At 35.0% G+C, this 27,071-nt stretch overlaps 1 protein-coding gene across 5 annotated transcripts in view; it reads right to left on the bottom strand.

Moving 5' to 3' along the window:
• The window catches only part of myo6a (myosin VIa), a 72,258-nt gene that overhangs the window by 42,986 nt on the left and 2,201 nt on the right, over positions 1 to 27,071 (bottom strand). For all 5 annotated transcript variants that reach the window (XM_056445623.1, XM_056445624.1, XM_056445625.1 and 2 more), the window contains exon 2: positions 7,025 to 7,148. In XM_056445623.1, coding sequence (XP_056301598.1) covers positions 7,025 to 7,141 — 117 coding nt within the window. In that variant the 5' untranslated portion in view covers positions 7,142 to 7,148. The remainder of the gene's footprint in view (positions 1 to 7,024; positions 7,149 to 27,071) is intronic.

Genomic DNA, 27,071 nt, shown 5'->3' with positions numbered 1-27,071 from the left:
AAGAAATAAAATGGCAAAATTTAGTGATTTAAAAAAAAAAACAAGCAAAATAATCTGAAAAATTGAAAACAAGATTATTTACCTTCCTCCATTGGCAGATTACTTTGCTTTAAAAGATTTTACTTTGATTTTACTTTGCTTGTTTTAAAGAGAAGTAAAAAGAAATCACTAATTTGAGCACATTATTTCTCAACACAAGACAATATTTTTACTTGTCTAGAAAATGCTTCTTAATTTAAGAATATTTAGACCAGGGGTCACCAAACTTGTTCCTGGAGGGCCGATGTCCTGCAGATTTTAGCTCCAACCCTAATCAAACACACCTGAACAAGCTAATCAAGGTCTTACATGGTATATTTGAAACACCCAGCCAGGTGTGTTGAGGCAAGTTGGAGCTAAAACCTGGAGGGTCACCGGCCCTGCAGGACCGAGATTGGTGACCCCTGATTTAGACATTCAGACTAGAGACAAGACAACACATCTAGGTAAGAAAAGCATTTTTTGCAGTGTTTAACTTGCTCACACATACACACACACACGTTGGTTTTAGTGGTTTACAGGGACTTTCTATAGGCCTAATGTATCTTATACAGTAGAAAACGCTTATTTTATGGCCCTATCCCTAAACCCAACCCTCACAGGAAACCTGCAGCACAATTTATAATGTCAAAAGACTCCATTAAGTATGATTTAAGCATTTCGAATGATAAGGACAGCAGACATGTCTTCGCAATCCACTGTAATAAGCACAAATATGTCAAACACACACACACACACACACACACACACACACACACACACACACACACACGCACGCACGCACGCACGCACGCACGCATGCACACACACGGTTCAATATTCCAGATTTTTGCATTAATTTGTGAAGTGATATTCCTTTCTGGAAAAGAAAATACGTTTTGGAACCATGAATAAGCTAATGCTAACTGTTGTGGAGGGTTGATGGATTTTGCTAGTGAACTTTCCGAGCGGTTGAGAGTGTTTATCACCGGATTGATTTGTGGCTACTAATGTGTTCAGTGTGCTTTTAGCATGTTGATATGTCATTTCAAGGGAATTCTGAGTAGTGGTCGACTGATCGTCACGGCTAATTTACCTTTCTAAAGTAAAAAGTGATGACATTATTTACATGCTGAACACCAAGCGAACAATTTCATGACAAAAAGAAGTCATAAATATATATAATATTATTTCATAAATAAATATGTTTCTTATGTTCCCTCAACGACATCGTGGCATAATTAAGATGGGTTAAAGAGCATTTATTATTTATTTTACCAAATGTACAAGTGTTTTTAAAGACATTAAAAACAACTGTTTAAAGTATGAGCATATTTACTTTACACATTAAAAGCATTTTAAATATAATATAACTTAGTATTTTTATTTAAATATAATTGACATTATATTGGCTAAATATTGGACATCAGTTTCCAATATATTGACATCAGCCTTTAAATAACCCATATTGGTCGACCACTAGTTCTAGGTGTTTTCTGAATGCTTCTAGATACATGCACTTTAGAAAATAACAGCACATCTCTCCCCAACAAGCTCCACATTTTGTGTTATGCCTTTGCAAAGTGCAAACGATGCAGGATTAGTTCCATGCTGATATTTTAAGGGTTAGTTTGCTTAGAAAAAACTCTAAATTCTGTCAACATTTTTACCCTCATGTTCTTCCAAACATGTCCCAAGTCCTATCATCCTGAACAAAGAAATCCTGAAAATGTAAAAAGTTCTTTCCGAATTTAGACTGAAAGTACTTATTTCACAACAGTAGCCAAAGAGTGTTAAGAGCATAACAATTTTGCTTGTTTGCTCAAATAGCATTAAAAAAAGGTTATATTTTAGACTAAACCAGGCCTCAATGGGAGTCTGCGAAACTTGAAACTACTAACTGGCAAAAAAAATAAAAATAAAAAGAAATGAATTAATAATAATAATAATAAAAATAATAATAATAAATAAATAAATAATAAATGAAAAAATAAATAATAAATAAATAAATAATTTAAAATAAATAAATAAATAAATAAATAAATAAACAACAACAACAATAATAAATAAATAAATAAATAAAGTTTTTGGTGAAGCACATTCGATTCCATTGACCATATATTGAAAATTGTGGTCTTTGTACTCTACATGTGTTGATCAATTAATAGTTGAAAAAAAAAAACCTAAAATAATTCTGTTTACTACACAAAGCAATCAGCTCTCTTCAGAAGACCTGGACTAAACCACACAATTAATAGGTACAGCAAGTAAAAGAAACCTTTCGGCGTCTTTAGGAAAGTCCTGAGGTTAATAAAGAGTTGTTTTTTTTTTTTTTTTTTTTTTTAAGAGTTTTCCAATTAATGTGTAGAATAAGGTCTTTGAAAAACAGGGTAGTCGGCACAGATTCACACACCCAAACATTCTCATCTAATTACCTACTACAAACATCTGTGACACACAACAAAGGTTAAAACACACCTTTTAAATTTGGGTGCGTCTCATTAGCATTCGAGCATTTTAAATATGACTTGAAAAAAACACATGGGAAAATCTTAAGGGAACCCAAGGCAAGTGTTTTTATTATTTAAAAAGGCAGCATTGGTTTTAGCATCTCATTATAACAACTGGCTCAAAATAAACCACACTAAGAAAGATTTGTTGTTGTTTTGTGACAATAAGTAAATAAATAAACAAAAGAACAAACTAACGAATGAATGAACGAACGAACAAACAAATGAATAAACGATGGAATGAACAAACAAATGAATGAATAAACAAATAAATGAACCAACAAACAAGCGAACGAACAAATGAATAAACAAACAAACAAATAAACAATGGAATGAATGAACAAACAAATGAATTAATGAACGAATGTATGAAAAAACAAACAAATGAATGAAGAAAATGAATGAATAAACAACTGAATGAACGAACGAATAAACAATGTAAATGAACGAACAAATGAACGAACGCATAAACTTTGTTCATAAACAGTTGAATGAACAAAGGAATGAATGAATTAATTAATTGATTAATTAATTACCAAACAAACAAATGAATGAAGGAACGAATGAACAAATAAAATGTAATAAATGAACGAACAAATTAATAAACAAACGAATGAATGAAAAAATGAGTGATGAAAGGAAAGAATGAATAAACAAATAAATGAACGAACGCATAGACTATGAATGAACGAATGAATAAACAAATGAATAAACAAATGAATGAACAAACGAACAAATGAATAAAGAAATTAACCAACAAATGAATAAATGAATGAACAAACGAACAAATGAATAAAGAAATTAACCAACAAATGAATAAATGAATGAATGAACGAACGAACGTGCAAATGAACAAAGGAATAAACAAAAAACAAATAAATGATGGAATGAATAAACGAAGGAATGAATGAATAAAAATTAATCAAGGAAGGAAAGAATGAATTAATAAACGAATGAATGAATGAATAAAACAAATAAACAAACAAATTAATGAATAAACAAATCAATTAATGAATAAACAAACTAATTAATGAATAAACAAATGAAGGAATGAAGGAATGAAGAAATGAACAAACAAACAAACAAATTAACAAACGAACCAACCAATAAATGATTAAATAAAACAAATAAATAAATAAATAATAAATAATAATAAAACAAACGAAGGAACGAACGACCAAACAAACAAACAATTTAATGAATGAAAACACAAACAAATAAATGATGGAATGAATAAACAAACAAATGAACAAATAAACAAACTAATGAATGAATGAATAATGAATGAACAAATGAATCAACTCAAGTGATTTTTCGGGCTTCTGACATGGGTTCCAGCACTTCTGTGTTTAAAATGAACCGGAAGTTGACGCAGACTTTTATCTCCGCATGATGATGCAGTTCCTGCTGAAACTGAATATTGAGTAGGGGGCGGGGTTTATTTTTTGTGCTGATCTGATATCTTACTTCATGTTCAACAGAAAATAGAAACTTAATCAGATTTAGTAAATGAGGAGTACATTTTCATCTTTGGGTGAACTGTCCCTTCAATACCAAATGCAGAAGTGAAGGTTTCCGCTTCCATTCTTCAGTCCTGACAACAGTACATGTACACACACACACACACACACACACTTGCAGCATGTGAACAGACGGCCCATTGTGCGTTCACAGCCCAGTGACATCACACTGCACACAGATCACATGGGCTGGATGTAATGCTGCACACAACAGTGCTGTAGTTCTCACACATGAAAACACACACTGATTTATTTCTACCGGACTCCAGGACTCCATATGGACAACAGGAAGTGTTTGCAGAAGCTCTGAATATAAAAGCATTCAGCCGGGGAGTTGAAATCATTCAGCTTATGCAAGGAGTCTGTCAAAAAATGTGAGTACTTTCATCAAGAGACTATATTTCCCTTTCCTTGCTCTTAAAGCATGTAAATAAAGCTCTTTCATCAACTCCACTGGCACTTGGGGATGTAGTTTTTCTTTTTTCAGGAGAATTTCAGTGGTGCTCCCTGGCAACCGGTAAGAGAGTGAGCACTTCTAATGTCCAGCTGAACTCTAAAGGTCATGTGTGTCTGTCTCGTGTTTATAGAGGGCTGAAGATCTCATTTCATTACTTTTATTACACTCAAACATGAAGCACCTTTTGTGTGCAAAGACAACTTCATTCAGAAACAATCAGCCAGTAAAGATTAATGTTATTTTAGTTTATTTAATGAGGCAAGAGTTTCAGCAACGCATTATAACAACTGGCTCATAATGAAGCACACTCAGAAAGACTTTCTTTATTGTGTATTAATAAACAAACGATTGAATGAATGAATGAATGAATGAATGAATTAATGAATGAATGAATGAACGAACAAACAAACAAAAAAATGACTAAAATGAATGAATGAATAAACAAATGAACTAAATAAACAATGAAGGAAGAAACGAACAAATGAATTAAATGAATGAACAAACAAAAGAATTAACCAAAACAAAATAATGACGAACTAAAGAATGATAATGTAAATGAATAAGCTAAAGAATGATTGAAAAACAAGATGAATAAATGAATGAATAAAAAAGAATGACTGAATGAATGAACAGATGAATGAATGACTGAATGAACGAACAAATAAATGAATAAACAAATAAGTGAACAATCGAATGAATAAATGAACGAATGAACAAATGAATGACTGCAACAAACGAATGCATGAATTAACAAAACAAATGAACGAACTAAAGAATGATTGAAGAACAAATGAATGAATGAATGAATTAATAAATGACAATGAATGAACAAACAAACAAACGTATGAATGACTAAAAACGAATTATTAAAAATAAACGAATGAATGAATGAATGAATGAATGAAGAACAGCTGAATGAATGAATGAATGAACGAACAAACTAAAGAATGATTAAATCTAAATGAATAAACTAAAGAATGATTGAAGAACAGATGAATGAATAAATAAATGACTGAATGAACAAACATACAAATAAATGAATGAATGAATAAAAACGAATGATTATAAATAAACGAATAAATGAATGAACAAACTAAAGAACGATTAAATATAAATGAATGAACTAATGAATGATTAAAGAACAATTGAATGAATGAATAAATGACTGAATGAATGAACAAACAAACAAATAAATAAACAAATTAATGAATGAATGAATAAAAAGGAATAATTAAAAATAAACGAAAGAATGAATGAACGAACAGCTGAATGAATGAATGAATGAATGAATAAAGTAAAGAACGATTAAATATAAATGAGTAAACTAAAGAATGTTTGAAGAACAAAATGAACGAATGAATGACTGAATGAATGAAGAAACAAACAAACAAACAAATAAATAAACAAATTAACAAATGAATGAAGGAACAAACAAATGAATGAATGAATGAATGAACGGGTATGTTTGAAGCTCTCATCTTTAAAAACTACAATACAGAGTAATGTCAAAACAAACGTTTCGAAGACTGTTGGTAAAGTAAACAGCTTTATTTCCCAACATTCTTCAAAGATTCTGTCCAACAGAAGACAGAAAATCCTACTGATTGGAAACAACATGAGTGAGCAGAGCACCTGACGACACGGTTGGGTTTTCAATTGGGTGAGTGATGCCTCTAAACCAGGTGAGTTATTATTATAAAGGAATGACAGTTTAACTAAGTTGCTGAGCAGGACTCTTCACACTGTTGGTCTGCTGTGAAAGTATCTGACCTTTAAGAAATACTGACTCAGTGTGGCATCAGGAGCCATGGCTATTGATTTGGACTTGTCTGCATGTGCTTATTTGTAATCTAAAATAGCAGCATTCACTGCCTTTATATGAATCATCCAGCAAAACAGATTCAGCTTTACTGTTCGACTGAAGAAATAAAGTCACCTACATCTTGGATGACCTGTGGATGAGTACATTTTTGTGTGAACTGTCCCTTTAAGATGTGAATCTATTAAGATTAAAATGAGATGGAGAAGATCTGAAATGACCAATATAAGTATATAAGCATCAAGAGACAATGCATCATTACACTGATGAACGCTCACAGGCAAAATAGTTGATTTTCTCCTGCTGTATTGTTTAATAAATGATTGAGTGCGGACCATCTTTGTCACTTTCAGAGCTTTGGTCCTAGCCTTAAACTCTGGAAGAGTGTGGTCATTTACATTTGATTGGATATTTATATGCATGTGAACTCTTCATCCATCCATCCATCCATCCATCCATCCATCTATCTATATCCATCCATCCATATTTATATAGATACAGGAGGGTGAATAATTGTGACTTCAGCAGTTTATATCCATCTCAATTTCACAAACAATTGACTTGTTCTTTGGTCCAGGGAAGTCACTTCTGAATCTAATATGTATGAATAGGCATGTATTGTGTTGACGTACTTGGCTGCATCATAATTAAGCTTTAAATGTGAAACGGTGTGTATAATCCTGCAGATGCTGAACCTTACCTTTCCTCTCTGGCTGAGAGGTTCAATGGTCAGACTATCGGCACTGATGTCGATGATTCTACCCAGCTGGAACCCGTCTGTAGGGTGAGGCGCCCACACCGGCTTTCCATCATCCATTTCACCACTGAGGAAGAAGAACAGGAGAGCGGTCATTAACCATGTATATTAAGGAAACTTCTGCTAACCGGGTCATTGATTCTTACTGTAGCATTCACTTTAAATCACAGTCACTTTTATCAGTGCATCATCAGCATTTCCACCCCCAACAAATCTCATAATTTCTAAATTCAGATTTACTAAATGTCTGTTAAGCAAGTGCAAAGAAATGTTTGGTGAAAATCAGTAACTGGCAGTGGCTCATGCTGGAATGCTTTCATTATAAAGACTAATGACTACTGAGGGGAAGATAAATGGAGCAAAAGCACAGAGAAGAGCTGTATGCAGATCACATCACTCACGGTCCAGAATGAACACAGATCTGTCTGCAGGACAACAAGCCAAATCTCAGCCGATACAACAACTGATGGACCAGACAGCAGGTCTGCAGACATCCCAATGGAGGATGAAAAGACTTTCAAATGATTTATTTCCATTAGCGTTAGCTGGATTGGCATTTAAGAAGATTTAACAACACTTTTAAATACCCATAACAATTCAACAATGATGCTGTATTTATTTCTATTTAACTTTCTATTAAAGTACAATTTATTAATCCCAAGCAATTTATTATAAAGTTCCACAGAATAATTGATTATTTACACTGTGAAAAAAAAAAATCTGTAGTTTAAATATGGTAAAACAAAATATGACCTGTGGTTGCCGGGACTGTTGTTTGTTCATTCATTTGGTCGTTCATTTATTCATTCATTTGTTCATTCATTAATAGTTCGTTCAGACGTTTGTTCATTCATTTGTTTGTTTGATCTTTTGTGCGTTCAGTCAATCTGTCATTCATTTGTTTGTTCATTCGTTCGGTCGTTTGTTCAATCGTTCATTCGTTTGTTTGTTCATTCTTTCAGTCGTTCATTAATAGTTCGTTCAGACGTGTGTTCACTAATTCGTTTGTTCAGTTGTTTGTGCGTTCAGTCATTGAGTCAATCTGTCATTCATTTGTTTGTTCATTCGTTCGGTCGTTTGTTTACTCGTTTGTTCAATCGTATATTCGTTTGTTTGTTCATTCTTTCAGTCGTTCATTAATAGTCCGTTCAGATGTACGTTCATTAATTCGCTTGTTCAGTTGTTTGTGCATTCAGTCATTCAGTGAATATGTCATTCATTTGTTTGTTCATTCGTTCGGTCGTTTGTTTACTCGTTTGTTAAATCGTTCATTCACTCCATTGTTCATTCTTTCAGTCGTTCATTAATAGTTCGTTCAAACATGTGTTCATTAATTCGTTTGTTCAGTTGTTTGTGCGTTCAGTCATTGAGTCAATCTGTCATTCATTTGTTTGTTCATTCGTTCGGTCGTTTGTTTACTTGTTTGTTCAATCGTTCATTCGTTTGTTTGTTCATTCTTTCAGTCGTTCATTAATAGTTCATTCAAACGTGTGTTCATTAATTCATTTGTTCAGTTGTTTGTGCGTTCAGTCATTCAGTCAATCTGTCATTCATTTGTTTGTTCATTCGCATACTGATTTTAGCGTACTATATAGTATGGAAGTATGTGATTTTGGATGTAGCCCTTGTTTTGGTAATCTTTAATCAAAATCTGACTATTTGCTTCTATGTTTGGAGTAACAATATTTCTGTTGACGTCAATCTTAGAGTTTCCATAGCAAATGTATATCAATATCTTTAACCACGCCCCTCTGACTGTTAGTTTGCTATGAGAAATGATGTGCAAAAAAGAAATCTCCGCCCCCTACTCAATATTCAGTTGTAAGTACATCAACATACTGAAATAAAAATTCTCAGCAACTTCCAACTGATGTTTGGGCATTGTCACTGCGGCTCAGATTCATCTGTGTGAGGTGTGTCCGTCCTGACAAGACAATAAGAACTGCCAGTGTTTTCCCAGTTCAAAAGTAAAGAATGGAGAAATTCAGCCAACACATACACTAGAAGGTCACCCTGAACATGAAGGTCACATTTCCACCTGCAAATGGATCTGCAAGGGCAAACAGAGAGCAGGTGTTTATTGTGTCTTCAGTGTAAGTCCCTAAAGCCTGTTCACAAGTGCAAACAGCCTGAGGGTTGAAGAGCAACAAGATCACCACAAAGCAACACGCAGACCTGTGTCAATACTGAATCAGCACCCTCATCATCCCCGGACACACTCCCCTACAGACTTTAATCACTGGAACACTCCTTGTTTTCAGTTTCCAGTCCCTGTGTGTCAGTGTGTTAGTTTTAAGGGTATCTAGAAGCCAGTGTGCTCGCATTTAGAAGATATAAACATCTGAAAGCTAAATGGATCCATTTTCTGACATCACCGCATGCTTCACTTCCTCATAAAATCTTCTGACCAATCAAATGCTCTGACATGTGTCGCCCCCTTCAAGACGCTTCTTATTTGATGCTCTTGAGCTCGGTTACTCTCACTGGCAGAGCTGTGTCAGAAAAATTTATTAAAAAGAGGAGGAGCTACTCTATGCCCCGCCCTCTCCTCATATTTCAGTTAAGTTTCCGTCAAACATTGAAAAATATCAAACATGCCCTAAAATAACAATGCCAGTGACTCGTGAGCCCCAAATTCCTGAGAGGTGGTAATAAATATAAAAACATTGAGTGCACTAAAATAGGTCTATAGAAACACGAGCATGTTGACAACACAAAAAAAGTGCGATGGTCTAACAACCATACCGTTTTATAGTCATTTATTAATTTGCTTAATTCATTATTAACCTCAGCTAATGAGACAGGTGGACACAGTGTTTTCAGCACGAGCCTATTCTTGCTTTATTTTGGAGACCACTCAGAGATCATTCTCAATATTCAGTTGTGGCCTGTATTTATTTTTAATGTATTTGATTGACATAAAGGTGTCAGAAAGTTTAACCTGGTGTTATAAAATCAGCTACTGCAGCTGACATTATTGCTGTGTTGCCAATTTAATGTAAACACGCCATTCATAAGAAAAAATAAATAAAGGCTGATGGCTTTTCACTAGTATGATGTTGTTTTTTACTATTAAAAGCTACTATTTTTATCTTCTGTGGGTTATGGTTAAAATATGGTAACTTTTGGAAATCACCAAGCGACCCAGGGGGTTCCGAACCCAACTTTAGGAACCACTGATTTAGAACACGACGTAAATCAGGCTTTAAGCTTGACAGCCAGGCACGCTCCTGTTGGTGTCCTCAATCTGGCAACCTGCGCTTGAGTGTGTTTTGAACCAGGAGTGCAATACCTAGTTCAACCACTGGGTGTCAAACTTACATACTGCATCTTTAATGACCAAGGGCAAATAAAAAATTAAATAAATGAGTGCAATCTAGTCTTCTTTTCTGATTAAACAAGTGTTAAAATCTTAATATTATTATGAATATTTCAGTAATGATATTTTTGACAACACTGACTGATCCTAACATGTGTACCTTGACTATTAAAATGATTGATTCAGTCACATTATTCAGACTATCTGAACACGATTCACTCGTTTCCTCATGTCTACAAAAGGACAAATAATAAGGATAAAGTTCACAAAGTCACTTACTGTCAAGATTGTAAAGTTTATTGAGCATATCTGGATCCATGAGAACTGAATCCGTCATTTTTTTCCTAGTCTCGTGTTGCGGTGTAATCATTTCCATTTATGGGTCAATCACATATAAGAGTGTCAGAGATAAAGGCGAGGAGGAATCTAGCGTTAGCACAACTAGATTTTAACTTTTAACTAGATGTAATACACACACATATACATACATACATACATACATACATATATATATATATATATATATATATATATATATATACATACACACACACACACACACACACACATCTATAGAAATACAAAACCAAATCAATAATTCAATAATATTTACATGCATATTTTTATATAATTTGTATTAAATAATGTATATATACATAATAAATATGCACACATATGCACCTTAATAAAAGCTTAATCAGGATTAATCTTTTGACAGCACTAGTTTATACACAAACAGTGAAAGCAACATGTAAGAAATTATTTAAAGTATTTTGGAACAATAGATTTACTCACAACAAGCAAATAAAAGCATCACAGCACTGAATCTTACTGTACATGAATAAACAGCTCGCTAGACAAGACGACTGCGAATGGAAGACTGTTTCAGTGCCATTCCACACATGTGGGTGTTTGTTCTTGTGTGGGTTTACTGTGCTTATTTTCAGTCACAACTCTTTGACAAGCCCACACTGAATACCAGAAATGACACTAAATTATAACACAAGATGTCCTGCAATGTCTTTGAATAACAGTACAACTTCTTTCATCTCGTCCTTACAAAACCAAACTCAATCAAAAGAAACGAAGCCACAGAGATCACGGCAGCAGATTTACTTTTCTATACACCAGAATGCAGGGGCGTAGCAACCGGGGGGGACGGGGGGGGATACGTCCCCCTCACTTTTAGAGACAGACCATTTAGAAACAGGTGATTAATAATTATATGAACGTAAACTTGAGGATCTCATACAGCTGATCCCCCCCCCCCCCTCCCCCACTTTTAAAAATGTCCACTACGCCCCTGCCAGCAAACAAAAGCACAATCACAAATGGGTGCTTGAACAAAAGAAATAATAAGAAGAAAAACAATACAAAGACAAAATCAGTAAAACCAAAGATCTAAATGTATTTAAAAAGGAATTAATGTTAAATTAATTAAAATTAAACACTAATGTGACACTCTTTATACCTCCAGGTGATCTAAGGTCACATGACCATTACTTATCACTATAATAATAATAATGATGATGATGATGATAATGATGATGATGATAATAATAATAATGATGATAATAATAATAATGATGATAATAATAATAATAATAATGATGATAATGATGATAATGATGATGATGATGATGATGATGATGATGATGATAAGACGAAGAAGAAATGTAGAAGAAAAAGAAAAGAAAAAGAAAAAAGACAAAAAAGAAGAACAAAAGGAAAATAAGTAGAAGAAAAAGTACAAGAAGTAAAAGTAGAAAACAGAAGAAAAAGAAAAGAAAAGAAAAAGAAAAATAACATAAAAAGAAGAAAGTAGAAGTAAAAGAGAAGATTAAAGAAAAAAGACAAACAAAAAAGTAAAGAAGAAAAACAGAAAAAGGATAATTTATTTATTTATTTATTATATATTTATTGCCACATCAGCATCTTATGGCTATTTCGTGGCCAAATGGATATACATTAAAATATTACATGATAAAAACTAATTCGTATTATATTTAAAAAATAATAATAATAATTACTTAGACAAATATATAAAATATAAATAGACAAAATTTACAAAAAATTCATTCAAAGTTAAATTTGGTTTTTCAGTTCTATTTTTGATTAAAAAAAATGTTAAACTCTTCCTGGTGGTAAGAAAAAGGATAAAAACAAAAGAAACGTAGAAGTAAAAAAAAGGTAGAAGTAGAATAGGAAAAGAAAAAACTAAAGAAAAAAGGAGAAGAAAAAAAGAGAAAAAGAACAAAAGAAAAAAGACGTAGAAGTAAAAAAAGAATAGGAAAAGAAAAAAAACAAGAAAAAAGAGAAGTAGAAGTAAAAGAAAGAAAAGAAGAAAAGAAAAAAGAAAAGAGAAGTAGAAGTAAAAGAAAGAAAAGAAGAAAAGAAAAAAGAAAAGAGAAGTAGAAGTAAAAGAAAGAAAAGGAAAAAAGAAGCAAAAGAAGAAAAAGAAAGAAAAGAAGAAGGAGAAAGAAACTGCATGACACCATGTAAAACACAAAACACTGAAATATTCCTCATGTACTGTCGTTTTCACTTTGGTTATTGTTTTGTTCATTCATTTCTCCATTTGATGATGCATTATTATTATTAATAACTGTATTATTATTATATTGTTTCCTATAAAACAGCAGTGAAAGCTTTAATTTTATAGGTGTCCAGCATAAACTCTGACATTCATGAACTTATCAAGTGCTGTGCTCAGAAATATGATTATGACACACCGTGACACAATCTATTTAGTCATCAACAAACTGTAATAATCCATGCTATTTTGTCAACAATATCTACAACTCATGCCGCTGTCTAGGTGTCTTTCAGGGACATTTATAAATATTACAAGCAAATCTAATAAATGTTGGAGACAAACGCACTTCAGCAGCATTTATTTGAGAGCGCACAAGAAAGTTTGCACTTGAGCAGCAAAAATTTGAGGGGGCGCGCAAGAAGTTTTGTGAACGAACTGAGGAAATCGGCACGCAAGCAAAGAGATTCACAAGCTCGTATTACATAAATATGGTCTCGACTTGTAATACTGCGCTCATGACAATATGCGTAGGCAGTTGAGTTGATAGATCTGTGTAAAAGGTTAGCTGCCGCAGCTGGAAAAGTCCTTATTGTCATCGTAATAGCTCCTTAAGAAGCAAACAGCTGTTTTTATCACATAATGACCATCTCAATGTCAATTAACATTGATAATTAAACCAAAATCAAAATTTAAACCACACTTTTTTGCGTAGCTTATCAGTGAACGACGACTCTGCTCCATCTAAACACATCAGGATTACAGTCCCAGCTTTACTGACAATGAATAAATTAATTTAAAAAAGTCAAATAAAATGAAAAAGGCCTGGATTAAACCGCCCAGCTCTACAACAGGCCTGTCACGTTTTCCTTTGCATCATAAAGAAGCTTTTTTTTTTCCCGTAGGGTCTTAAATGACACTGTGAACCATGTGTAAACATATCACTTCCTTTACGTTCAGATGAAGCAAACCAAGAGAACCAAACTACAATAATAACAATCCTCAATATGATATCGAAGCGTTCAGTACGACCTCCACAGTTCAACATGCATATAGACATAGCGTTGTTTGGTGAATTCAGCAACTAAAAGCAATTTCACAATAATTTCACGATATTATTTTAACATAAACATTTTTCTTTTGCTGTGACGACATCTCTTTGTTATGAACAAACTGGAAAAAAGTAACCCTGTCTTTCTTTATAATAAGAACAGCTTGTTCTTTATGATTTCACTTTATAATTTATTAATTATAAAGTATAATTATAAAGTACTTAATATACAAGTAATTAATAATAATTCTATTCCTATAGCGCTTTTCTGGACACTCAAAGTGCTTAACACATTTCTGGAGGGAATCTCCTCATCCACCACCATACATATAAACATACATATATACATATAAAAATATGTATGATTTAAGTCTGCAAACACTTATTTTGACTGTAGTTTTATTTGTAGTGTCAAAATTAATAGCAACACAGTTATGGTAGTATGACTGGGAATGCATTCATCCCACACACAAGAATGCAGTCATCGTGAATCTGACCTGAGGATGGTAAATTCATTGCACATCATTAAATAACTGAATTAATTCTAGATTCTTTGTTATAAACGGTGTATGAAGATGACAAACGAGTGACTTCTGTGTGAACGAGACACACTTGAGTTGCTCCTCTCATTAGTTTCTATCAGCTCAATCATTCAGTAATTCCAGGGTAAATAAACCTGAATGGAAGCCCATCCAATGAGATTAGAGACGATGAGGTGCAGGACAGAGCGTTAATCCTTCCCTCTGCTGCTATAACAGCTTCTGCTGGCCTTTGGCTAACGTTTGGACATGGATACAGAGCTTTCCTCTCATTCACACACAGGAGCATCAGTAGCTATATTTACATCCACCTATTTGAATGCACATTTTGGATTATTGCATAAAAAATGCTTGATGAAAAATCAAGATTTAAAAATGTGCATTAAAATAAAACTGCACAGAAACTGATCTGTTAGAGGGAGGATCATTTGTCAGCAACCTATTTCAATAAAAAGCACTGTACCTGAAGCCTGTCCAACTGCAAATTTACATGAACAAAATATAGCTGTTACGCAACCGCTCTGCGAAGTCTAACATGCATGATAGATTAAACGATTGTCCCCAAAAAGGAAAGAAAGGTGACTCTGAACCCACAGGAACATGTCAGGGAGGAACTTCAGATTGACTTCCTGCACAAGCATACGTAGGCTAGTAATATATTTGCATTTAGCTAGTCTGCGGTCTTCTCTGACTGCCTGTCTGCTTTGACACTCAAAAACTAGAGCTAATAATTAAAGGTCTGGAAAGGTTTGGTCCATGTTGTCCAAATGTTGAGAAGATGTTTACTGTGCTCCAAAAGTAAATCCAATTTGCATTCATTTCACTTCTGAGCTTCAATCGAAGATAAACCAGTATATATATAATAACGCCTATATAAGCATAAGCCAACCCAGGCTCCTTCGGAGAACGTAGTCCTGGGGACGTTTCTGGAGACTGCGAAATACGTCCCGGGAGGTATGTATTTTTGCAGTTTTTGCGAGAGGCCGCTGTGCGCACTTTTTCCCGCGCCATTCTCGTGTAAACACGCTAGAGGCCGCTGTCGAACGGCCTTCCGCCTGTCTGCCTGGATGACAGAATGATTGACCGTGCGACCGGCCAATCGGCTGACCCACCCTCCTCCGTCCCTAAACCCAACCAACGACGATTCACAAAAGCCGTCCAGAAAAAGAAAAGCCCTCGTCTGATTTTTACCACGTTTTCGGATTTTGACCACATTCTCACCCTGTGACGAACTTGTTCGCTTCATTTTTTGGATTTTGTTTTTGTTTCTTACCTGATTTCTGGAACCGCTCTTCCCCGGTCGTCGTCGTCAGCCCCTCTCTGCACCTCGAGTCCGCCAGAGTACACGAAGAGCTAACCAGACAAACTGGTTGCAGCGGGAAAGCCCTCCACACGGAGGCGAGCGGCTGGCCGGCCGGCCGGTAAGCGCCGAAGGGAACGGCGTCACACCGCCCCGCAGCGTTCGCTTAAAAAAATGAAATGCAGCCGTACGTACCCCCGGCTACGTATTTCGCGGTCTCCAGAAACGTCCCCGGGACTACGTTCTCAGAATGAGCCTGGGTTGGCATAAGCATGATTTAGTTTTATCTAATAAACACTGAATTATATAAAACTCAAATACGCTAGTGGGCATTTGGTTTCTCCATGCCATATTGATAGTTACAGATACACAGATGTATTCGGGGTTACATCCTAATTGCAAACACAGGCACGAATTAATATCAACCTCTGCATAAACTGAGGAGTTTTATAGGCATCCTTTTACTCCAGTGAAATGACAGTAAGATGAGTGACATGACACGATCCATCATGCATTAAATACATACAGGGATTTTGAGCCATTCTTCTTCAGAATAGTGTTCAGGTCACCATGTGATGCTGGTGGAGGAAAAGGTTTCTTGACTCCTCCAAAACACCCCAAAGTGGCTCAATAATGTTTAGATCTGGGTACTGTGCAGACCATGGGATATGTTAAACTTCACTTTTCATGTTCATCAAACCTCTCTGTCACCAGTCTTGCTGTGTGTGTTGCTGCATTATCATCCTGATACACACCACCGCCTTCAGGATACAATGTTTGACCCATTTGGGTGCACATGGTCCACTGGAATGCTTGGAAGGTCCTTGGGAGTGATGTGTCCATCTAGCGCAAGTATTGGGCCACGATATTGCAGCCCAAACCATTACTGATCACCCCCATGCTTCACTTTGGGACGCTTCTTTGGGGCTTCTCCACACCGTAACTCTCCCGGATGTGGGAAAGAGTGAAGGTGGACTCATCAGAGAACAATACATGTTTCACATTGTCCACAGCACAAGATTTCTGCTGCTGGCACCACTGATACCGGCGTTTGTCATTGGCACGAGTGATCAAAGTTTTGACTATAGCAGCCGGCCATGTATATTTAAACCTGTGGAGCTCCTGACCAACAGTTCTGGTGGAAACAGGAGAGCTGAGCTGCACGTTTATTTCTGCAGTGAGTCGGGCCGCTGTGGTCTTAGTTTCCCCTGCTGGATGTGGTTCTTCTTCTTGGTGGTTTACTGACATTACTCTGGATACCGCAGCTCTTGATCATCACAAAGACTTGCTGTGTTGCTCACAGATGCTCCAGCAAATCGACACCTATGATCTGTCTTCTGATATGTCCTCATAATGTTGTGTACGTTGCAATATTTGAGGTAAAACCGTGCTGTTCCTCTGTTAATTAAACCAGCACACACTGCTCTTACTGGTGGAGTCAACATCGATGAAGACCGGCCACCAGGAGGATCAAATTTAGTCATGAAACCTCCAACACCAAATGGACCAGTGTTTCCCTATCATTGTCCAACCCCTGTATATTATCATTAACCCTATGTACACTGACATTGAACACTTCAAGTACAAATTCACCTCAAAACTGATTCCTTCTAGTGCTGTCAAAAGTATCGAGCTCGATACCAATCAGTACTGATATTTTAAAAACGTCCCATTTCCAGCTAACATTGGTGAACACGTGAATATAATGAGCATCAGCTGTGTTTAAACTCAGGTGTTAAAACTCAAGCGTTTGCAGGGTTCTTGTGTCTGACGGCTGTGAGATGAATGTGGAGACTTTTCTGCATGCATCACAGACATTGATGATCTTCTGAACTGGAGAACCGAATAAAGGAACGGGAGGAAGTGCTCTATCTGCAAGCTGCTGTGTTTATGTAAGTCAATAAGAATGGATCGGGGAGGCGCTGATGTAGGACAGGAAGTGGAACATGAGCTTGGATGAAAGTGTTTGGATCTTGTTTGGGTTGGCTCAGATTCATTGTTGGAAGTTCTTCACTGTAATATCACTGTAGAGGCCGATCACACAGCAGCATGCTCTCCTGATTTATCAGTTAAATACTTTGTTCTGTATCAACAACAGCGTGACGAGCAGTACTGTGGTGATGACAGACAAGAACAGACATGCGGATTTCAGGAACGGTAAAATTATTGCTCCATTTGTAAGTTTACTCGCATGAAGGTTAATATTGTTAAACTAGAAACAGAAAGCTGCTCCTGCATACATCCACATAATGAGGGATGGTGAAAATCAGATTGTTCCTAAAAAGAAGACAATTTCTCTCCAATCTGGCAACCTTCATTCATTTACCTTTAGCTTAGTCCCTTTATTCATCATGGGTCGCCACAGTGGAATGAACCGCCAACTATTCCAGCATATGTTTTACACAGCGGATGCCCTTCCAGCTGCAACCCAGTACTGGGAAACACCCACACACACTCATTCACACACTATGGTCAATATAGTTCATCAATCCCCCTACAGCGCATGTGTTTGAACTGTGGGGGAAACCGGAGCACCCGGAGGAAACCCACGCCAACACGGGGAGAACATGCAAACTCCACACAGAAATGACCCCTGACCCAGCCAGAAAAAAATCTGGCAACCTTTCATAGGTTGTTTTAAAGACATAAATTCTACAGGAAATAGTTAAATTAAAGAGGGTTAGACTAACTTAGATTAAAACTGAAGTTGGCGTGGGTTTGCTTCGGGTGCTCCTCCGTGTTCTCCGGCTCCTGATAAGGGAGTATGCTGAAGGAAAATGAATGAATGAATGAATGAATGAATGAATGAATGAATGAATGAAAGACTAGCACACATCAACTCATGGACAACCCCAGCGAAATGTATTTAGATATGGAAAAAGTACTGAAGTAATGGAAAATAATGCTAAACAGATCAAAATGTCTTGTAAAGTTTGCTCTAAAACGAATAATACTGGTTTATTAAACAATAATAAATGCTATAAATGCAATCTTAACCATGTTACACAGAAAATGAGGAGCGATTTGATTATTTTTGTTTGGGAAATTTGAATTATTTTGCAAATATTAGCCAAGTGATGTTTAACAGATGAAGTATACAGGAGAAATGGGCTTATTTATTTTATTTTAGCTAGAATAAAAGCAGATTTTACTTTTTAAAACACATATTATTAGCCCCTTCAGCAATATTAGTTTTGGATTGTCTCCAGATTAAACCACTGTTATACAATGACTTGCCTAATTACCCTAACCTTACCCTAATTACCCTAGTGAAGCCTTTAAATGTCACTTTTAGCTGAATACTAGTGTCTTGAAGAATATCTAGTCTAATATTATTTACTGTCATCATGACAAAGAGGAAATAAATCAGTTATTAGAGATGAGTTATTAACACTGTTATGATTAGAAATGTGCTGAAGAAAATCTCCGTTAAACAGAACTTGGGAAATCTGAAAATAAAAGAATGAAGATTTCAGAGGAAAGCTAATAATTGTGTATATATACACATAAAATGACATATTCCTCAGAGAAAGACGTTCATCTTAAATCATAACTTATGCATTCATGACTCCAGCCTGGCCGTGATGTTCTGACTGCGCTAACAGAAGCTGACCCAGATTGAAGTCGCTGCTACAAAAGGCCTCGAGAAATGAGAAAGCAGGAAAGCAAGTTGTAAAAGCTGCTGTGAAGCCTCATTTCAGCAGCAGAAAGTTTGGTTGTTGTGTCTGAGTTTGAGTTATTCCACTGCAGGCCCACACTCTCTTCCTCCACAACACACAAATGTGGATTGTTGAAAAGGAGCTGGCAGAGGACTGAGAGCTCACTGTCAGAGCGCATGAGATCATGACAACAACACACACACACACAAAATAAAATTAAAAACTAAATTAAATACATAATAATAAAAAATATTCTTAACCTGTGAATGAGGACATGAAAAGATAATGTTATTAAATTAATTAATTAATTAAAAAATACATTTAATTTAATTTAAATTAATAAAATGAAAATATATTTCATTCATTTAAATTAAATAATTAATTAATTTAAATTACATTAAATTTAATTTAATTAAATTTAAATAAAGTAAAATAAATAAATAAGCAAAATTAAAAATTGAATTAAAAACATAAAAAATAAATGAATAAAATCTTATCCTGTGAATGAGAAAATGTTAATTAATTAATTAATTAAAGTAAAAAATAAAGTTTTTGGTTAAACTTTAATTAAAAAATTAAATAAAGAAAAATAAACAAACAAACATAAATAAACAAATACAATTAAAAACTAAATTAAAAACCTAATAAAAAAATAAATAAATAAAATAAATAAACTCTTATCCTGTGAATGAGGACATGAAAAGGTAATGTTATTAAATAAATGAATTCATTCTTTCATTAAAAACTAAATTTAAACTAAATCAAATTACTAAATCATTAAAAACTAAATTAAAAACATAATAAAAACATAAAACAAACAAACAAACAAAATTAAAACTAAAATTAAAAACATAACAATAATAAATAAATAAATAAACACATTAATTTAAAAATAATAAATAAATAAATAAAATTAAAAACTAAATTAAAAATGATAAAAAATAAATAAATACATATAAACACTAATTAAAAGTGAATAAATAAAAATCTTATCCTGTGAATAAGGACATAAAAAGTTGTCCCAATGTTAGCAGAATCTAATTTGAGTTCATATATATACACATATATATACATATATACACACACATACATACATATATATGTATGTAGCCTAGCCGAGCCGAGGCTCAAACCAGCGACCTTCTTGCTGTGAGGCGACAGCACCTACTGCACCACCGCGTCGCCACAAATAGATAATATAATATAATATAATATAATATAATAATTAATATATTTTTTGTTTAGATTACTTATTAATAAATAGATTATTTGATTACATTTCAATATATTGTATTATAATATTTAATTACACACATACATTACATAATATAATATTTAGATAATGATGGTAAATATTTTCATTAATATACATTACATGTTCACATTCATGCACAAACATCAGTAATTAAACTACAGGCGAATGCTGTCATTTATTTATTTTATTTCTATTTATATTATTATTTTATTAATATGACATATTATATTTATGTATTATAATATTGTATTTGTGATGTTATTAATGTAATTTAATGATAGTTATACTGTGCAGTGTATATTTACTATATTTTTATTAATCAAGAAAATTTTATTGTATGTTTTTCATATTAATAGTCCAAAATATGAACTAAATTATTATTATTATTTCCAGCAAATGGTGTATAAGTAAAGTTGTTGAGTGTATTATTAATTTATTACAGCATCACATTTATTTCTGATTTATTTAATACTATTATGTAACTTGATATTAAATATTCTGCATGGAACAGTAAAGAAATATCTTTATTCATTAATACATGTACTTATCATTAAAACTATAGAGTGTCACAGATGTGAAGGCTGTGTTTAGACACTTTTAAGTTAACTTTATTACCAGTGTTCATATTACTTCAGCCTGAGCAGAAGAGCTCAGATTTTGCAGATGGCTTAAACATTGACTGTTCAGCGCGATCACAGGTCAAACTCTCACACTAATGTAAAAGACCTGACCGTGGTGTGACAGCGCTGGTAAAAGGAGTTAATCAGTGCCAGACATTTCTACATCATAAGACGCATGCATGACACACCAGCAATTCTCAAAGCGGGAACGGTTAATGATTTCATTCAGCCCAGACTCAGTGGAAATAGATGCTTTGGGCTACATTATTTGTGAAATGTAAAATACGTTGCTCTGGGTGCATTTCGTTGCACGTTTCAGATGACAAATCCACTAGAGGGTGCTGTCATTGTTGCCAATCTGAAAAATGTAACTTAGGGTGCGCACTGTTGTACATTTCAGATACACATTCTGTAAGGCGGAGCTAATCCAAACCCTTTTATAATAAACAAAGTCATTTGTTTATTATATTTTTAAAAAGCGTGATTCGCTACCCTACAGAATTACCCTAAATAGAGCTATTCAAGCTACATGGTGGAATTGTATTCATATTAGGGCTGAACCATATTGGAAAAATCTGACATGTCGATATTTTGTATTGCTGCGATATATATTGCGATATGAATATATCTTCATCAGATGACTTGAATAGCTCCATTTAGAAAGATCTCCTTAATTTAGATCGACTAGGATGATGAAGTCTGTTTCTATAAGTTACATCTGCATAAAATCGAATAGATTAAGCATATATAAATATGACAGAGGAGAAATAAAGGTTAAATAAACAGCGCGTTATGGTTATCTGGCTTAACAGTATTCAAATATAAAAAGTGAACAATCAAACGTAAAAATAACGGTCGCTACTATATAAATAATTGTATATTGTAAAGACTATAATCCTTCGATGTGACTACTGCGGATACACACATTGTGATATCGATGCTCAAACGATATATAGTTCGTCTCTAATTCATATCCCAATATATTGGCAGAAAACCTCAATTTCGCAATGTCCAATTTTTCCAATAACGTGCAGCCTAAGTTCTAACGTTCATTTTTAAGCTATGCAATAAAGAAACTCATAAATGTTTTGGGACATCACGGTGGCACAATGGGTAAGACAATCGCCTCAAAGCAAGAAGGTCGCTGGTTCAAGCCTTAGCTGGGTCAGTTGGCTCTGTGTGGAGTTTGCATGTTCTCCACATGTTCGCGTGGGTTTACTCCGGGTTCTCTGGTTTCCCTCACAAGTCCGAAGACATGCGCTATAGGGGAATTGGGTAAGCTAAATTGGCCGTAATGTACGAGTGTAAATGGGTGTGTGTGGATGTTTCCCAGTGATGGGTTGCAGCTGGAAGGGCATCCGCTGCGTAAAACGTATGCTGGATAAGTTGGCGGTTCATTCCGCTGTGGCGACCCCAGATTAATAAAACAGGACTAAGCTGAAAAGAAAATGAATGAATGAATGAATAAAGGTTTGGAACCACGTGGAGATGAGTGGATAGTGTAGTAAATTTTTAGGTGAACTATCCCTTTAAATGAAAAAGTCTCCAATAAGCTCTCCGAATTAGGATCAGGAAGTCTTTTGAGTGACTTTTGTTTACTGTTTTTTGAACTCGAACATGCTGTGAATGAAAACAAATCTCATTTGGTGCATATTCAGATTAAGCCAATGTAATGATTTCAATAGTCACTAGGTTTATTTGCTAACCTAGCAATAAGCTATTATCGCTATTGTAATTCAAGCTCAAAAATAAATGGAACCCCTCCATGAATAGTACTGTAAAACACAATTCCTTCAGCTGTCCCAACACAAATCAGTCATGTTCACTTCATTGTTTTTACACATGTAAGTGGATTGAATTTAAAACAATTAAGTTGTCCTCCCAAAAAAACTCAAGAATTGTGTTAATCCAGCCCATTTTAAACAAGCTTATTTAAGCATATTTTATGTGTGAGAGCTTAACTCTCTGCATTATATATATATATATATATATATATATATATATATATATATATATATATATATATATATATATATCCTTTGACAACAAGATTTTGGGATCATCTTCTCCACAAAGCACACAGTCAGTAATTTGATTACCACCAGGAATATCTTTTATATCAGAAATAAGTTACTTCAACATAAACCTATCCCACAGATATCACATCTACTGTTTTGCATGAAACACAAGAAAACAATATTTGTATATACGCACACTAGGACTGCAATAGTATATGTGATGTGCATATCGCAGAGAAGTGCAATAGATCAATTCATTTTATGTGCCAAGAATTTGTGTGCTGTAGTTTCTCTACATCTGCCCAATCAGATGAAGCCTTTAGTATCTTCATCCCCGCCTCTCCATTAGGTGCTGTTAGCTGAACCTAGAGCTGAATATAAATACTAATGCTGGATGATGAACACAGCCAATAAAAAAATCTGAATTTCCACCAAGCTTTTCAGTCATTTATGGTATTAATTATCTCAGAAACATATCTCTTATCTGTTTTATTTTATTTTACTAAATATAATGATGTTAATTTTTCATAAAAAGCCTTTTTAAATCAGTTATATAGTAAGAAATGTCATTATTACAATCCTCAACATCACATATCGCATGTTTTCCCAGTATCGTGCAGCCCTGACATACACTATATAGAAAATTGACAGGACCCGAGCACAGAGCCCCGAGGCACCACTGAACATGTGTACAGTCCTATACAGTGATGTGAAAAAGCTTGTGATGAAAATTTTCCCCCGCCCCATGACAACAGTTGCTATGGTAAACTAAACAGTGGGTGAATATATTTGAATGCTGTCAAAGCTGAATGATTGAATCTCAAAATCAACAAGTTGTGTCGTTGTATAACATAAACCCACCAAATTTGGTCAAACGTGTCCATGGTCAAATAAGAAACATGTGTATAATGTAACTTTCACATCAGTTTCATATGATTCTGGGAAGATGTCCTGCCCTTTTAGGAAAAGCTTGAATTTAATTACTACTCATCTGGTATAATTACAAACAAAAAGTCTATTTAAAGTCTGCTAATAAGGGCAAAGTGCTGCTATCTGTCAAATAAAATCTGTGTAAGGCGGTGCAATATGACAATATACACTCACCAACCACTTTATTAAGTACACCTCTCTGACTGCTCGTTAATTTCTGATCAGCCAAGAATGGGGAAGAAAGGGGATTTAAGTGACTTTAAACGTGGCATGGTTGTTGGTGCCAGACGGGCTGGTCTGAGTATATCAGAAACTGCTGATCTACTGGGATTTTCACGCACAACCATCTCTAGGGTTTACAGAGAATGGTCCGACAAAGAGGAAATATACAGTGAGCGGCAGTTCTGTGGGCGCAAATGCCTTGTTGATGCCAGAGGTCAGAGGAGAATGGCCAGACTGGTTCCAGCTGATAGAAAGGCAACAGTAACTCAAATAAGCACTCGTTACAACCGAGGTCTGCAGAAGAGCATCTCTGACCCCACAACACGTCCAACCTTGAGGCGGATGGGCTACAGCAGCAGAAGACCACACCGGGTGCCGCTCCTGTCAGCTAAGAACAGGAAACTGAGGCTACAATTCACACAGGCTCACCAAAACTGGACAATAGAAGATTGGAGAAACGTTGCCTGGTCTGATGAGTCTCCATTTCTGCTGACACATTCGGATGGTCGGCTCACAACAACATGAAAGCATGGATCCATCCTGCCTTGTATCAGCGGTTCAGGCTGCTGGTGGTGTAATGGTGTGGGGGAAATTTTCTTGGCACACTTTGGGTCCATTAGTACCAATTGAGCATGGTGTCAACGGCACAGCCTACCTGAGTATTGTTGTTGACCATGTCCATCCCTTTATGAGCACAGTGTCTCCATCTTCTGATGGCTACTTCCAGCAGGATAACGCACCATGTCATAAAGCACCAATCATCTCAGACTGGTTTCTTGAACATGACAATGAGTTCCCTGTACTCAAATGGCCTCCACAGTCACCAGAGCTCAATCCAATAGAGCAGCTTTGGGATGTGGTGAAACAGGAGATTGGCATCAGCTGACGAATCTGCAGCAACTGTGTGATGCTATCATGTCAATATGGAGCAAAATCTCTGAGGAATATTTCAAGTACCTTGTAAAATCTATTCCACAACTGATTAAGGTAGTTCTGAATGCAAAAGGGAGTCCAACCCGGTACTAGTAAGGTGTTCCTAATAAAGTGGCCGTTGAGTGTATGGACAAAATAGAAAGTCTATCATTTGATATTTTGCTCTAATGTTTATTATGTAGGGTCACAAAACACAGTAATACTGTTTCATAACTTATATGAGTGCAATATTATACGTTATTACCAGAATGCAAACAGTAACATGAAAAACAGCGTCACGAGAAAGTTGCGATCTAGACAGCATAATGTTTACATTTTGCATTTTATTTAGCGATTATTTTTTTTAAAATCTTGGACCTGTAAACATTTGTTTCTGAAGTGTTTAATGTTTTATTTATATTTATTTATTATTTTGACAGTCAAACGTTTGCCCTGAAGCTCTAAAAGTGAGTATACTTTTTAAAATTGAAAAAGAAATCCTTTACATGTGTTCAATAATCTATATATTGACTGAATTTATAAAAAAATGCACTATACAACGATATGAAGAAGATATTAGATTATTTCTATCTTGATAGGAGATTTCTGACCAGGTACAATAGCCATCACTTAAAGGATAGTTCACCCAAATCTTCACACGTCATTTACTCATTATTTACTCAGCCTCAAGTGGTTATACATATAGAATAATAATTTCTGGATGAACCATCCTATTAAGATGATCAATCAAAGATTATCATGCTTACATGTGGGAAGAAAAAAGCATTAGGTATGTTAACATTCAGTTATGTAGCACTTATATAACACACCTCAGCAGTGAAAGTAATTACAGGCAGACTGCTTTATGGAGCATATGACAGAGACGTCTTTAAAATTCAGCTGAAGTGAGCCACGGCCCAGCCGCACCTGTAGGTGTGTCACTGAGGTCACACACACACACATTTACACACAAATAATGTCTCTCTGTGTGTGTCCTTCTCATATTTCCTTCATTATAATGGACAGACAGAGCATAACAGCAAACCAGCCGTTCCCAAACCATCAGTCAGTACACTGTAAAAAGATTTTTGCTGGCTTCAATTTTAGTTGAATCCACTTAACGTGTCTAGTCATCTCAACTTGCATCAATCAAACTGACTAAAAAATGTTAAGTTAAACTTTGTATAGCTTAATACATTTAGTTGAAAGCTGATTAACTTATTAATATAACTCATATGTCCCATGAAGTGCTTTGAAATGTGCATTTTTATTCGATGTTTGACATAACACGGTATCACACGACAACCCTAATACAAGTGTGAAGCAGATTGGTTAGTTCTAACTTACATAAATCACGGTGTGCTCGCGGCTTCGAATAAAAGTTCCGATGTTTTCAACTAGGTGCGCCTGGAAAATGGCACGCAGTTCACGTGCAAGTTTACGCGCCTCCATTGGAAAAATTCTTATTATAAGAATAAAATATTTATTATAGATATTTTTAAAGTTTGGCTGCATAAGGGGCTGATCACAGCAATTGCGCTTTTTGCATAGAGAGGGGCATCTTTTGAATAGTTCACTACTGCCCGCGAGCATTTTGCAGCATCCTACGCGCCTTGCGTTTTTTGCCACTGA

This window comes from Danio aesculapii, chromosome 20 (assembly GCF_903798145.1).
Source record: "Danio aesculapii chromosome 20, fDanAes4.1, whole genome shotgun sequence".
Lineage (NCBI taxonomy): Eukaryota > Metazoa > Chordata > Actinopteri > Cypriniformes > Danionidae > Danio > Danio aesculapii.
Note: the sequence above shows the minus strand (reverse complement) of the source record. Positions and strands in the feature narration are given on the sequence as shown.